The following is a 14,626-nucleotide window of genomic DNA, read 5'->3' on the forward strand; positions in this document are numbered from 1 at the left end:
AGTTCCGTGCTTTATCCACTTGGTGGCGTCCAGTACCAAGTTCGGCAGTTAAATTCTGCTCCAATAATAGAGATGGGCCATTTTTTTGGACAATTTGACATTTTTGGGTATTTGGCAATGTGGCCACAGGTTTAATCATCTCATCCCAGACCTTACTTAACTTGCAGGTGGCAAATACTTTACGATTGAAGCTATTCATTCATCCATTTATTTATTCAGTAAATTGCTAATGGAGCGTTTAAACCTCAGGCCTTTCCAAAGTTTGCAGTCCAGTGTCTATTATTATTTAAAGAGTATCAACTGCTTGTGTGGAGGTTAGGGAACAACTGAGATCTGACTCAGAAGGTGTCAAGGAGATGGTATACAGACCTTTTGGCACAGGTTTATAACAGCATTTACGTATAACGATGTTCAATAGCTGTAACTTTGCACTACCGAAGCAGTTTTACATGTTGTTCACAATCCACTATTTTTTTTTCACGTTTGGATATGCCTACCAAGATTAACAAAAGATGAAGTAAACTTGTGGTTTAGAATAGGCCAGTTATTCACTTCTAGACCTTAAAGGCATTTTTCTGACTTTATGTACTATGGTAAGAGCACATATAAATGGAGCTTTTGACAACTAATGAGAAGATGTGATTTTTCTCTGCATCACTTAACGGATTATTTAAAATGTAGACCAATATTTACATATTCCTGGAATAAGAGTATTTCAGTATGACTTTTCTAGGGAAAAACTTCATTTGGATTGGAATTTTTACTCATAGAGGTATACAACTGCATAGCATTATAGGAGTATAGATCAAATCAACCCATTTGACAGGAAAGGAAATAAAGCCCAAGGCAAGGCTGAAGTTGACACCCTGATCCTGTGCCCTTTGACTACTATAGTCTGCTGCTTTGCACAACTTGTAAGTTATAATATGTTCTATTTTAGAAACAAAAACTGAATTCCCAAGAGTTTTTAATTACAGTGATTATGTCAACTGCTTTCGAGAAATAGATGATTAATATCTAGGATATATTAGTGATCGATTTGGCTATTAAATTTTTACTTTTATGTTTTGTAGAAAGATGCTCAGGTCTGGGTATAATGTGGATACTTTTTTTTTCTACATAGAATATTTTTAAAATGACCACACCAAACAAGACACCTCCCGGTGCTGACCCTAAGCAGTTGGAAAGGACTGGAACAGTACGGGAAATTGGGTCACAAGCTGTTTGGTCACTCTCATCTTGCAAACCAGGTAAAACAAAACAACACAAAAATGCTGTTCATAATAACTGCTGAAAGTTTTCTTGTGCACTGGACTAACTTTAATATTCTTTCTGTTAAGATGCTTTATTTTAATTCTAAAATAAATCTAATTGGATTTTCATTTGTTATATATCTTCTCAATTGCTTTACTAGTATCTGCTTCAGTTTAACTGCACATGTCTCTTTTTTTTTTTAAATATTTATTTATTTACTTAGGCTGTGCCAGGTCTTAGTTGCAGTACAGTGATTGCTGTGGCACTCGGGATCTTTAGTTGTGGCATGCAGACTTAGTTGCAGTATGCGGACTCTTCAGTTACAGCATGCATGTAGCATCTAGTTCCCTGACCAGGGATCGAACCTGGGCCCCCTGCATTGGGACCATAGAGTCTTACCCACTGGACCACCAGGGAAGTCCTTCATAAATTCTCTTTTTACCCTCTCTCTGGTATCATTCAGTTATTTGGTTAGCATTTTTTTTTTTTTTGCTATTTCTCTGGATAGGATAAGTGGTTGATACATTTTCTGAGTGATTACATATACCCAAATAACTTTATTTTACTCTTGGTTGGGATAGAATTCTTGGGTGGCAGTCCTTTTCTCTCAAAAATTTGTGGATCCTGTTTTACCATTTTCTTTTTTGTCATGTTGCAACTAAGAAGGCTATGCCTGTCTCTCACTTTCTAAGTAACTTGTTCTTTCTTTCTGGCAGCATTTAAGCTTTTTCTGTTTATTCTTAGACTTCAAGAGTTTTGCCAGGATGTGCCAGGATACATGTGTACCTTTTCTCATCTGTCTAACCTATAATTTGATGAGTATTTTCAGTCTGTAGAATCAAGCTCAGAGAAAGTTTTTTAGCTTGAGTAATGTTAATGATAATGTTATTGATTTGGTAGTCACTTTTCCCTCAGAAACTTCTACTATTTACATGTTGTCTCCTGTAGTGTCTTCCCACTCAAGCCTCTTCTGTTTCCCCTTAAGATTCTTTTCTCTCTCTTTTTATGAGTAGTTGGGGATATACAGAAAAACTCACCCTTTTTGTGTTTATAGTTCTATGAATTTTTTTGTTTTTAATTTTAAAAAATTAATTAATTAGGGCTTCCCTGGTGGCGCAGTGGTTGAGAGTCCGCCTGCCAATGCAGGGGACACGGGTTCGTGCCCCGGTCCGGGAAGATCCCACATGCCGTGGAGTGGCTGGGCCCATGAGCCATGGCAGCTGAGCCTGCGTGTTCAGAGCCTGTGCTCCGCAACGGGAGAGGCCACAACAGTGAGAGGCCCGCGTATCACCAAAAAAAAAAAAAAATTAATTAATTAATTTATTTATTATTTTGGCCACACCACGTGGCATGTGGGATCTTAATTCCCTGACCAGGGATCGAACCCAAGCCCCCTGCAGTGGAAGTACGGAGTCTTAACCACTGGACTGCCAGGCAAGTCCCATAGTTCTATGAATTTTAACAAACACATCACAAATAAAGAATATTTCTATCATTCAAAGAAATTTCCTCGTGTCCCTTTGTAGTCAGTCTTCTGCCCCCTCCTAAACCCCTGACAACCTCTGATCCATTTTGTGTCCCTTTGGTTTTGCCTTTTTCAGAATGCCATATAAACGTAATCATACTTTATGTAGCTCTTAGGGTCCAGCTTCTTTCACTTAGCATAATGCATTTGTGATTGTTCTATCAGGAGTTGGTTCCTTTTTATTGCTGATTACTGTTCCGCTGTACAGATGTGCCATAATTTGTCTACCTATTCACCAGTTAATGGACATTTAGGTTTACAGTAGCAGCTTCCCAGATGGTCCCAGTGATCCTTGTTTCCTGGTATTCGTACCCTTCTGATGACCTCTGTCACATTGTGTCTGGGTTAGTCTCTGGGACGAGGAGAATATGGCAGAAATGATGGTATGTGACTTCTGAGACTAGATCATAAAAGACATTGTGGCTCTGCCTTGCTGTTATTTGGATCACGCACTCTAGGGGAAGCCAGCTGCCATTTTGTGAGGAAACAAGGGGACCTGTGGAGAGGTTGGTGTGGCAAAGAAACAGGGCCTTCTGACAATAGCCAGCGGGGAACTGAGGCCTTTTGTCAACAGTCAAAGAGTAAGCTACCTTAGAATGGGTTCTCCAGCTCTAGTCAAGCTTTTAGATAATTACTTCAGATAACTTGACCGCAAACTTATGAGAGTCCCAGAGCCAAGCTGCACAACCAAGCTGGTCCCAAATTCCTATCCCATAGAAATTGTGAAGTGATGCATGTTTGGTGTTTTAAGGTGCTAAGTTAACTAAGATAAGGTTGCTTCCAATATTTGGTGATTATGGATGAAGCTGCTATAAACATTCATGTACTGGTTTTCTTGTGGACGTATATTTTCATTTTTCTTGAGTAAATACTTACAAGTAGAATTGCTGGGTTCTATTGTTTTTATTTCTTCCTTTGCATTAGCTAAGACTTCCAACATGATGTTGCATAGGAGTGGCAAAAAGGGATATCCTTGCCTTATTCCTGATCATAGTGGGAAAACTTCTATTTTCTCACTATTATATATGATGTTAGCTGTTGTTTTTTTGTAGATAATATAAAGTTGAAGAAGTTCCATTATATTTCTAGTTTGCTAATAGATTTTGTTTTGAATGGATGTTGGATTTGTCAAATGTTTTCTCAACATCTAATGATATGATCATGTGGTTTTTCTCCTTTAGCCTGTTGTTTGTTTTGATGGATTACATTAGTTAATTTTAGAATGTTGAACCAGCTGTGCATACCTGGAATAAATTCCAGTTGATTGTGGTAAATAATTCTTTTTATACATGGATTCAATTTGCTAATATTTTCTTGACAATTTTTGCATCTGTGTTCATGAGAGATATTGTTCTTTAATTTACCTTTCTTGTGATGTCTTTGTCTGATTTTGTTATTAGGGTAATGCTGCCTTTATAGAGTCAGAAAGTATTCCCTCTGATTCTATTTTCTGGAAGAGATTATGCAGACTAGGTATTATTTCTTCCTTGAAAGTTTGACATAAGTCACCAGTGAAACCATCTAGGCCTGGTGATTGCTTTTGGAAGGGTATTAATTTTTTATTCAATTTTTGTAATAGATATAGGCTTATTCAGATTATCTGTTTCTTCTTGTGTGAGTTTTGGTAGATTGTATCTTTCAAGGAATTGGTCCATTTTATTTATCAAATTTGTGGGCATGAAGTCTATAATACTCCTTTATTACCCTTTTTATTGTCCATGGGATCAGTAGTGATGGCCCCTCTTTCATTTTTTATATTAGTAATTTGTGTCTTCTTTCTTTTTTTCTTGGTTAGCCTGGTTAGAGGTTTATTGATTTTATTGACCTTTTCAAAGAACCAGCTTGTGGTATTGGTAATTTTTCTCTATTAATTTGCTGTTTTTAGTTTCATTGATTTTTTTCTCTGATTTTTATTATTTCTTTCTTCTGCTTGTTTTGGATTTAATTTGCTTTTCTTTTTCTAGTTTTCTAAGGTGAATGCTTAGATTATTGACTTTAGAGCTTTCTTCTTTTCTAATATATATGTAGTTCATGCTATAAATGCTAAATTTCAGAAAGCAGTGCTTTCTGTTAATGATTTCTAGTTTAATTCTGCTGTGGTCTGGGAGCACACTTTGTGTGATTTCTATTCTTTTAAATGTTTTTATTGTGTTTTATAGCCCAAAATGTGGTCCATTTTCGTTAATGTTGCATGTGAACTTGAGAAGAATTGTGTATTCTGCTGTCATTGGATGAAGTAATCTATAAATATCAGTTTGATGTAGCTGATTGACTGTGCTGTTCAGTTCAACCATATACTTGCTGATTTTCTGCCTGATGGGTAAAGGTTAAGATTCAGAGGCTAAAATTTCTTTAGTGTCTTTGTTTTTGTCTCCTTGTTATCTTTGGATTTCCCTAGAGACTCCTTAAATGGCATCTAAACTTGCAGTTTTTTGAATTTAACCTCCTGATATTGTGTTGGAGCCCTGTTGATATGGTGGTAAGTTATGGGGGGAATGGAAGTGTTCTATAATCCTTTGATTAGATCTCAGTCTTTTAGTGGGCCTGTGTTCATGGCTGTGACCTTACAAGCACTTCTCAACTTTTCTTTCCCCACTTAGATGAGACAGGAAGGCTAGAGGGGGATGGAGTTGGGTATTTTCCCTCCCCCATGTCAGGCTCTGGTAAAACCCATGTTGCTTAGGTTCTGCTAAAACCGTTTTCCTTTAAGTCAGGCCTTTGTTAAAGGGGAAGAAAATGCTTTTGGTTTATTTCATAAAGATTACTTTCCCCCTCTATCTGCAGGAAGCACTGGAGAATTTTCTCTGATCTTTACCCTGAAGAGAACCTGGTGGGGCTCCTAGAGGTAAAACTCATGAAAATGTGGAGTCCTCTCTAAGGCTGGGCTTCCAGGAGCTTTTAATCTCTCAAGCTAGTCTGTACTCAGTCTCTAGCAATTAGTGAATGAACAATTACTCAATTACTCTTTAAGTTTTCCTACCAGTTGCTAACTCTAGTGGTGGTTTCTGCTCCTGGTAAGATATGATTCTCTGTTTTCTGTTCTCTTCAGTTTTTTGGGTGGTGGTTTGCCCTGTGACCTCTTTGGGACCTAAGAAAAATTATTGGTTTTCAGTTAGTTCAGCTTTTTTGTTGTTGTTGTGAGGATGAGAGTGACATTGTCCAAGCTCTTTATATGTCACATCGGAAACTAGAAGTTCTTCCTTTTACTTTTAAACTGTATATATCTTTTTATTTGAAGTGGATTTCTTATAGACAGCATATTATTGGGTCTTATTTTTTAAAATCTAGTCTGACATTCTTTATCTTATAATTGGGAGTGTTTAGACCAGTTACACCTAATGTACCTACTGATGTAATTAGATTTAAAACTACGACCTTGGAATTTGGGGGTTTTTGTCCATTTATTCCCTCTTTTTTAAACCTGATTTTGGATAAATTCAGTATTTTTTATGATTCTGTTTTGTCTCCACTATTGACTCATTAGTTATACATCCTTTTTGAAATTTTTGGGGGATTGCCCTAAGGATTACACTGTACATCTTTAATTGTCACAGTTTACCTTCAAGTAATACTATACTACTATAGATATGGTATACAAATCCTTCAGTATACTTCCAATTAATGCCCATGCTTTATGCCATTTTTGTTATGTATTTTATTTTTGCGTATTTTAAACCCCCAGAATATATTGTTGCTATTTTTGTTTTAAAAGGTCAGTTATATTTTGGAGTGATTAAAAAACAAACTTTATGCTTACTTTAACTTTTTCAATTTGGGGAACTTTTTATTGTTTTGAATAGATCCAGGTTTCTGTCTGGTATCATATTCCTCCTGTCTGAAGAACTTTCTTTACATTTTTTGTGTTGCAGGTCTGCTAGCACTGTTTGGTTGAAAAAAATTTCATTTTGCTTTTATTACTGTCATATATGTTCCCTGCATGAAATTCTAGGTTAGCAGGTTTCTCCTTTTACTACTGTAAAAATGTCATTCTGTATCTTCTGGCTTGCATAGTTTCTGAAGAAAAGTCTGCTGTAGTTAATGTGGCTTTTTTCCTAGCTGGCTTTAAGATTTTATCGTTAATTTTCAGCAATATAAACATTATGTATCCACATGTATGCATGTGTGTGTGTTTAATCCTGCTTGAGATCCACTGAGATTCTTGGATCTTCTGGTTTAATGTCTTGCATTACTTTATGAAAATTCGTGGCCATTATTTCTTCAAGTATTTCTTTTGCCCCATCCTCATCCTTCTGGGAACCCAATTATACATATGCTAGACCATTTAATTTGCTAGACCATTTGGTATTTGTCCCCTTGCTTTTAGGTGCTCTATTTTTTGTTTTTTCTTTTTTTTTTCTCTTTGTGTTTTGCTTTGGGGTTTTTTAATTGGCCTAGCTTCAAGTCTACTACTTCTTTCTTTGGCATTATTGAGTCTACTAATGATTCTGTGTATGGAATCTTTCATCTCTGATATGGTGTTTTTTATTATGGCTTTTTCATTTGACTCTTAAAGGAGTTTTCTCCTATGTTGAAATTCCCTGTCTTTTCCTGCATTTCATCTACCTTTTCCCCTAGATTCTTTAACATATTAATCATAGCTATATAAAGTCCCCATTTGTTAGTTTCAACATCTGGTTCATCTCTGAGTCTATTTCTAGTGATTGCTTTATCTTTTGATAATATTTGTTTCTCTTGCTTGTTTGTGCGTCATAAATGTTTACTGAATGCCAAACATCACATATAGATTAGTAGATACTGAGAAAAATGGTATTTATACTTTGAAATGGATACCTGTTTTCCTCTGTCAGCCTTTTATAGTGGGGGTTGTGTTAGTTAGGAATTGAGCTGGGTTTGAGTTTGTTTGTTTTATTATGGTTACTTTCAATATCACAGGCTTCAAATTCCTCTAAAGATGCCCAGTACTTATGGCGGGGCTGTTGTGCCAGAGGAGTTTTCTTAATGTTCCTCCTCCACAATCATTTTCAGTTATCTCTGTATCCCTGTGCTTCAGAGGGTGTCTCTCTCCATCCTCTTGCCCTGCCTCCAGCAGTAAAATGCGATGGTTGTAACTCAGTGCAGGGGATCAGAGGCAGGACTTCTTCTCTGTTTTCCTGGTCTAGCTTCAATCCTAGACAGCCCTTGCATGTCTGACCTCCAGGTTGGGACTTTCTCAGCATTTTGGTCCCTCCTACCTATGATAGTGAAACTCTGGACTTTCCTAGGAGAGAGTTTTCTGCCCCATCCCCAGAGGAAGGAGTGTTTTCTGCTTCTTCCCCAAGTGTAGAGGGTTTTTTCTTTTACTTTTCTCCCAGCAAGGATGCGTCTGTGCGGTTGGGGTTTTTGCTTTTCCTGCAGTGGCAGTCAGTCCCCTCCTCCAGGCATGTACCACTGACGTAGGCTTTCCAATCTCTTGCTTTCCCCCAAAAATGTCCTCTAATGTGTACAGTGAGGCCCTTAGAAAAGAGTCTGAGAGTCAGAGTGAGTTCACCTTGTGTTTGCGACTCCCAGGGCTGCTATACTTTTATGATAGCCCATGCTTAGCCTTTAGCAATTTGTTGAAATTCTACCTGATTTCTCCTTCTATGTTTATTTGCTCGCTGATCCTTCCTTCCATGCTCTACCACAGTTGGGACAGGATGCCCATCCTTTCTCTCCTAACCTGGGAGCTGACCCTTCTTGGATTTCAGGATATTTGGTTGCTGCATGATTTTAAGCACTCATGTTTTCAAGAAAAATTATGAGTTTGTAGTTTATCTAGCCTTTTCTTGTTGTTTGAGTGAGGATGGTGCCTTTTTCTAGCTTCATGTATCCTAGACTGCTTCAGAAGTTTCTAATATTCTTTTTTTTCTTATTTTTTAATTTTTAAAAAAATTTTAAATTTTTGGCTGTGTTGTGTCTTCGTTGCTGCACGCAGACTTTCTCTAGTTGCGGCGAGTGGGGGTTACTCCTCCTTGCGGTGTGTGGGCTTCTCCTTGCAGTGGCTTCTCTTATTGCAGAGCACAGGCTCTAGGTACACAGGCTTCAGTAGTTGTGGCACGCGGGCTCAGTAGTTGTGACACACGGGCTCTAGAGCGCAGGCTTAGTAATTGTGGTGCATGGGCTTAGTTTCTCCGCGGCATGTGGGATCCTCCCGGATCAGGGCTCAAGCCCGTGTCTGCTGCATTGGTAGGTGGATTCCTAACCACTGTGCTACCAGGGAAGCCCTCTAATATTCTTTATAGCACCAAATATTTCTGTGAATTTGCTCAAGTTGAGTATCTTCTATTGCTTTACTGAGTAGCATAATTCGACTGGTGCCATACTGATGTCAGTAACAGGGTAAGAATCAGTGCCAGTTCACACTCTTTTATGCTGTGGGGCTTGGCAGAGGACAACACCTAGAAGTCACTGGTCCCCTGAAGATGCCCCACTGCTCTGACATCTTGGAGGTGCAGAAGAGAAAAATGGTTGACACTACCAGAAGAATGGTGGGGATCACTTAAAAATGTGTTGGGTATGAAAGTCATGAAATTCATCATTGTGCTGTCACACATTTTACTTCTGTGATTTTCAGCTTTGTGTTCATCAGTGAAATATAATTATATGATTATCATTTTGCATGTTATGAATGACTGAATAGTCTTTATTAATGCGAAACAGCATGAGAAAGTTAGTTTAACCTTTACTTAACCTTACTTCTTTATGGTCAGATACTTTTCAGTTCAAGTCAGCAGACAGTTGCTGAAATCTGTAACACTGTTAGAGATTAAAAAATAAAAAAGACACACAGACCTTGTTGTCAAGGAGTTCACGATCTAATGGAGGAATTGTATCTTTAAATTAGTCATTATTATACAATGTAATAATTTATAACTTTTATTTGATGCTTCCTAAGAGAGGTTCTGTTGTAAGTACTTTGCATGTATAAAATAAACAACTGTCTCAGTAAAGTCTCCAAAAGTCGTATGAAGTATTTACTGTTATTTTTTATCATTTTCCAAATGAGGAAACTGTAGTACAGACAGATTAAGCAGTTTGGCAAATATCCCCTAATAAGTGGGCATGCTGGGACTCAAGGCAGTCAGGCTTTCACTAGGTCATACTGCTTCCCTCTAAGCATGGGCTCAGTGCAGTAGTGGGCCAAAGGAGAAAGTGATTGACACTGCTTCAGAGGATCAGGGAAGTCTTCATGGAGGTGATGCGTATCTGGCATGATGGGGCAAGGTAGAATTTCACTGGGGAAGGACATAAAAGCAAGAGGAACAGTATGTGCAAAGGTGTATAGCTAAGCAAAACATGGTTCTTTCAAAGAATTGTGAGTAGTCAGTAAGACTAGAACAGAGGGAAGTGGCATAGGTGAAACTAGCTAGTTAGGAAGAGGCCTGATCATAGGGGGCTTTGTTAAACAGTTCATACCTGGGAGTTTCCTGGTGGCCTAGTGGTTAGGATTCTGGGCTTTCACTGCTGCGGCCTGGGTTCAATCCCTGGTCAGGGAACTGAGATCCCGCAAGCTGCGCAGCATGGCCAAAAATATAAAATTTTTTTAAAAAGTTCATACTTTATTGTACAGAGAGTATGAGCCATTGAGCAATTTAAAGTAGCAGAATGAAACAGTGTTTGTTCACATTTGAGAACTGTGAAGGATGGACTGAAGTGAGGCAAGATTAGAGGTAAAGAAATGAGTTAGGAGATATGCAGTAATTCAGGTGATCACTGATATAAGGGAGAATTTTAATAAACTTTCAGAATGTTAGTATCAGTCTTTGGGAGATACAGATGTACCTCACTGCTACAGTATGGTTGGTGGCTTTGCAAAATTATTATTTTATCTTTGGAAATGCTGGTTCAATATTTCACTCAGATTAAAGTTAGAATGTATTTAGTAGATTCAGCTTAATTGAATACGCATCAGAAAACAATTCCACAGTTCAGCACAATTGTCAGTCTCTGCCCAAGAGACTGGAAAAACTAAAGGTCAGATTTGTGTGGTTGCTGGCATGATAACAGAGTCTTATTATAATAATTTAATCATTTAATTTCATAAGCATCAAATGCATACCATGTTGGGAAAGAAGATTAGGAGAAAAATAGGTACATTTTCTATGTTTGACTCTATACGTGATATTTTATAAGCCAACAAAAATAAGGGATTTGATGAGGCTGTATTTTGTGAATACCTAGAACATACTTTCCACTTGATCCATATCTTCTACCAAGACATTGCCTTTATGAGTTAATTTTGAGAGGCATAATTGGGTGGTGTAAGTTCTATTTTTCTTAAAAAAAAAAAAAAACTGACGAAATTTTTATTTTCTTTTCATGCTGTAACTGACAGTTATGATCTTTGAGCTAAAGAATTTCTGAGTTGAATAGCAATATGTGCTCTGGAGAAAATAAAACAGCAATATAATAAATAGATCAAGGAGGGCCTCTCGTGGGAAGTGAAATTTGCACTGACATGTAAATGTTAAGAAGAATCCACTATGCAAAGATTTCAGAGAAGAAGCTTCCTGACACAGGGAACACCTAGTTAAAAGGCTCTAAGCTAACTGGTTTGGCATGTTTGAAGTTCAGAAAGAAGGCTAGTGTGGCTGGAGAGTTGTAAGGAGGTTAAGTGGTAGAAGATGACATTGGAGATATAATTAGACATGGGTCAGATTATGTGAACTCTGGTAGGCCTTGGAAAAGAATTTGGATTTTAAGTACAAAGAGAAATCACTAGAGATATTAAGCAGGGAAGCGAGATGATCTGTTACAGAATTTTTAAAAGATGTTTAGGTTAACTGAGTTATTATATGAGTTAATAAATATTTCATGATTTAATATAAAATGCTTAGAAATGTGCATGGCACATATTAAATGTGATATCAGTGTTTGCTATTATTATTAATTTATTGATATGGGTTAATCTTTTAGATATGTTAAATGAAAAGAAAAATGCAAAGTGTAGAAGTATGTATAATATGCCATCATTTGTGTAGAGAGGAAAAAAGAATATATATATTTGCTTACATCTATGCAAGGGTATGTAAGATACTGATAACTTGGATTATATTTGGAGAAGGCAACTAGATGCTGGGGGGAGAGAGACTTCACCATGTTCTTTTTTGTACCTTGTGAATTTGATCTAAAATGAATATACTACTTAGTCCAAAAATAAAACATAAATTAAATCTGTTTTGCTTAAATTTTTTGAAAACTCCACACTTTATTTTTTTAATTAGTATAAATTATTATGATTTTAATCAGGAAAAACAATACTAGATAGGTTTCCGTTATCTGGAATGGCTGGATGATATAGGATTTCCAGATAAATTTGCTGAGGAGCAAAGAGTAGGTGGATTCAGGCTTTTACAGTGTAAAAGAGTAGTGTGAAGAACACTTAACAAAGGCCTTCATAGGAGGTAAGGCAGCTGACTGAGAAATGTTGAGTGTGATGAGAATTCAGGAGAGCTTCTACTTCATGAGGTACAAAAGTGATTAAAGGGGATTCCACAGTGATTTTCTTGGTGACCTTAACTAAAAGGGCAGTGGCTGTACTGGTTCTAAGGCAAGGCGGGTATCCCTATGTCACAGGGTCCAGTTGCTGGCTATAATACCCTATGGGTCAATGGTGGGCCCCATGTTTTTGGGTGAGTAACTCAAGGACATTCTCTTCCCCTTTTCATATACAAAAAGGAAAACGGGAATCTGATAATTGGGATGCCCAAAGGCAGGAGGGTTTATCAAACTCTCCTTTAAGGCCTTGATGGCCGTGTCCTCCTGTTCTTCTCATAAAATTGGGTCAGGGCTGTTATCATTAAGTAAAACATATAGAGGCTTTGGCCATAAAAGAGAAATTTGGAGTCCCATTTCAGCAATAACCAACTAGCCCGGGAAAACCTTGCAGTTGGCACTTAAGGGTTTGGGGAAACTTAGGACACCATGAAATCTATTGGGATCTAGGTGTAGCCCTTGTTCTGATATCAGATGCCCTAAATATCAAACCTGAATTTGGGCCAACTGCAATTTTTCTTTGGCAATCTTACGTCCCATTAAGGCTGAAAGCTTTAGCAGGTGGATGCCATTTTCCTGTGAGGAAGCTCTAGAAGGAGAACAAAGAAGCAAATCATTCACATATTGCCACAAAGTAGAACCCCTAGGGAGTTTTATGTCGTCCAGATCAGCTTTTAGCATTTGTGAGAAAACAGGACTCTCAGTAAAACCCTGAGGCATTACTATCTAGGTGAATTGTATTTCTTTCCAAGCGAAGGCAAAAAGGTGTGGGCTTCAACTGGAATACTAAAGAATGCACTGCATAAATGAATTACAGTTAAGAATTTACTCATGGTAGCAATGGGCATTAGTAACATATGAGGGTTAGGAACAACAGGGTGTCCAGGGATAAATAACAATGTTGTTTATTGCTGGTAGGTCCACCCTTAGGTTTTCTCACCAGTAAAATGGGAGAGTTACAGGGACTAGTAAAAGGGATAATGAGGCCTTGAGCCTTGTAATCTTATATTATGGGCTTTATGGCTTGAAAGACTTTCTTACTTATAAAGTATTGATTAATTCCTGGAAGAGGTTTTGAGGGGTCTGTTTGAATCTTGATGGGAGGTGTGCTGTGAATTTTGTTAACGTCAGTTGGAGATTTTGCCCATAAGGAGGGTGGTAGCTGATAATAGGGACAAATGATCAGTGTTTCTGGAATCTGCTCTACTACCATCAAAGATGGAACAAATAAAAGATGTCAGAGGGTCGTTTAGTTCACCTGGTTGTTTATTCTGATGACTACCATCAGTTTCTAAAATTATTTTCCCCTTTTGGGAGAAATCCTGGCATGATAATTCTCTAAGAAGTTTCGACCTAATAAATGAATAGGGATGGATGAACTGAGGGGAAAAAAAAGTGTCCAACTCTCAAAGGGCCTAAACAAAAGGGAACGAGTTCAGAGACAGGAACCTCTTGAGGATCATTAGAGATTCCCACTATTTGAATTGTTTTAGTTCTCTGGGGCGGGGGCTGTTTTATAGTAGTGGGGTTTAGAGTGTGGCTCCAGTGTCAGGACTGGAAGAGATTCCCTCCCAGTCTAGAGAAATGTTTCTCCAAACTGATTGAGAGCATTGGGAAGAGCCCTATAGTTCCTCAGAGCCCTGTCATTGAGAATTGGGAGGACGTTGGAGAGGCTGGTTAGAGGGCTGAAGGCACCTGAAACGCTTCAATTTGTAACCGTGTTTTTTCCAATGCCCTGACTCTTCGCAATAATAGTAGAAACTAGGAGGGTTTTGGTTCTGTTTAGGAGTCTTCATTTGCTGGAATTGAAAATTAAGAATTTAGGCGGTCTTCCTTTGAGGTGACTCATCTAAAATGCCAGAGAACTGGTTTACCAGATTAACTAAATCTGGAGTGAACATAGTTTCCCATTCCATCCTGGTCCTTTTTATTAGACGGGAAGGGTCCCAGTTCAGCCCATTAATAAACATAGTTAAAAACGACCTGGGTGGAATCAATATCTGAAGGAAGACCAGAATTTTCTTCAAAAACAATTAGAAGTTGATTGTAGTAATCATAAACAGGTTCATCAGACTTTTGTCTGCAAGTCTGAATTTTGTTCCAATCAACAGACTTTGGAAAAGCCTCAGGAATTGCTCGATGAAGTTGCCTAGCGATTGTTCAAGCCTGGTCATATGATAATAAGTTGGTGGACTGGTCTCCCAGTTGTAATTCTAGAGAACATTCAGGATTTTTCCAATTAGCAGTTTTCAGTTGCTGGGCCTGGCCGTCACCAAAAAGCTATGAACTAGTTGATAGGAGTCAGAGAAACCAGGTTGATAAGTTTTAATGACTGTATTAAATTCCTCAGCAAATATGTGAGGCTCTTCAGTT

The 14,626-nt window shown here is 37.9% G+C and overlaps 1 protein-coding gene across 3 annotated transcripts in view; it reads left to right on the forward strand.

The window, feature by feature from the left end:
- The window catches only part of ANAPC10 (anaphase promoting complex subunit 10), a gene marked incomplete at its 3' end in the record, with an annotated part of 75,200 nt that overhangs the window by 1,056 nt on the left and 59,518 nt on the right, over positions 1-14,626 (forward strand). For all 3 annotated transcript variants that reach the window (XM_082838925.1, XM_082838926.1, XM_082838924.1), the window contains exon 2: positions 1,124-1,250. In XM_082838925.1, the coding sequence (XP_082695051.1) occupies positions 1,136-1,250 (115 nt within the window). In that variant the 5' untranslated portion in view covers positions 1,124-1,135. The remainder of the gene's footprint in view (positions 1-1,123; positions 1,251-14,626) is intronic.

This window comes from Leucopleurus acutus (assembly GCF_964270905.1).
Source record: "Leucopleurus acutus genome assembly, chromosome: 4".
Taxonomy (NCBI): domain Eukaryota; kingdom Metazoa; phylum Chordata; class Mammalia; order Artiodactyla; family Delphinidae; genus Leucopleurus; species Leucopleurus acutus.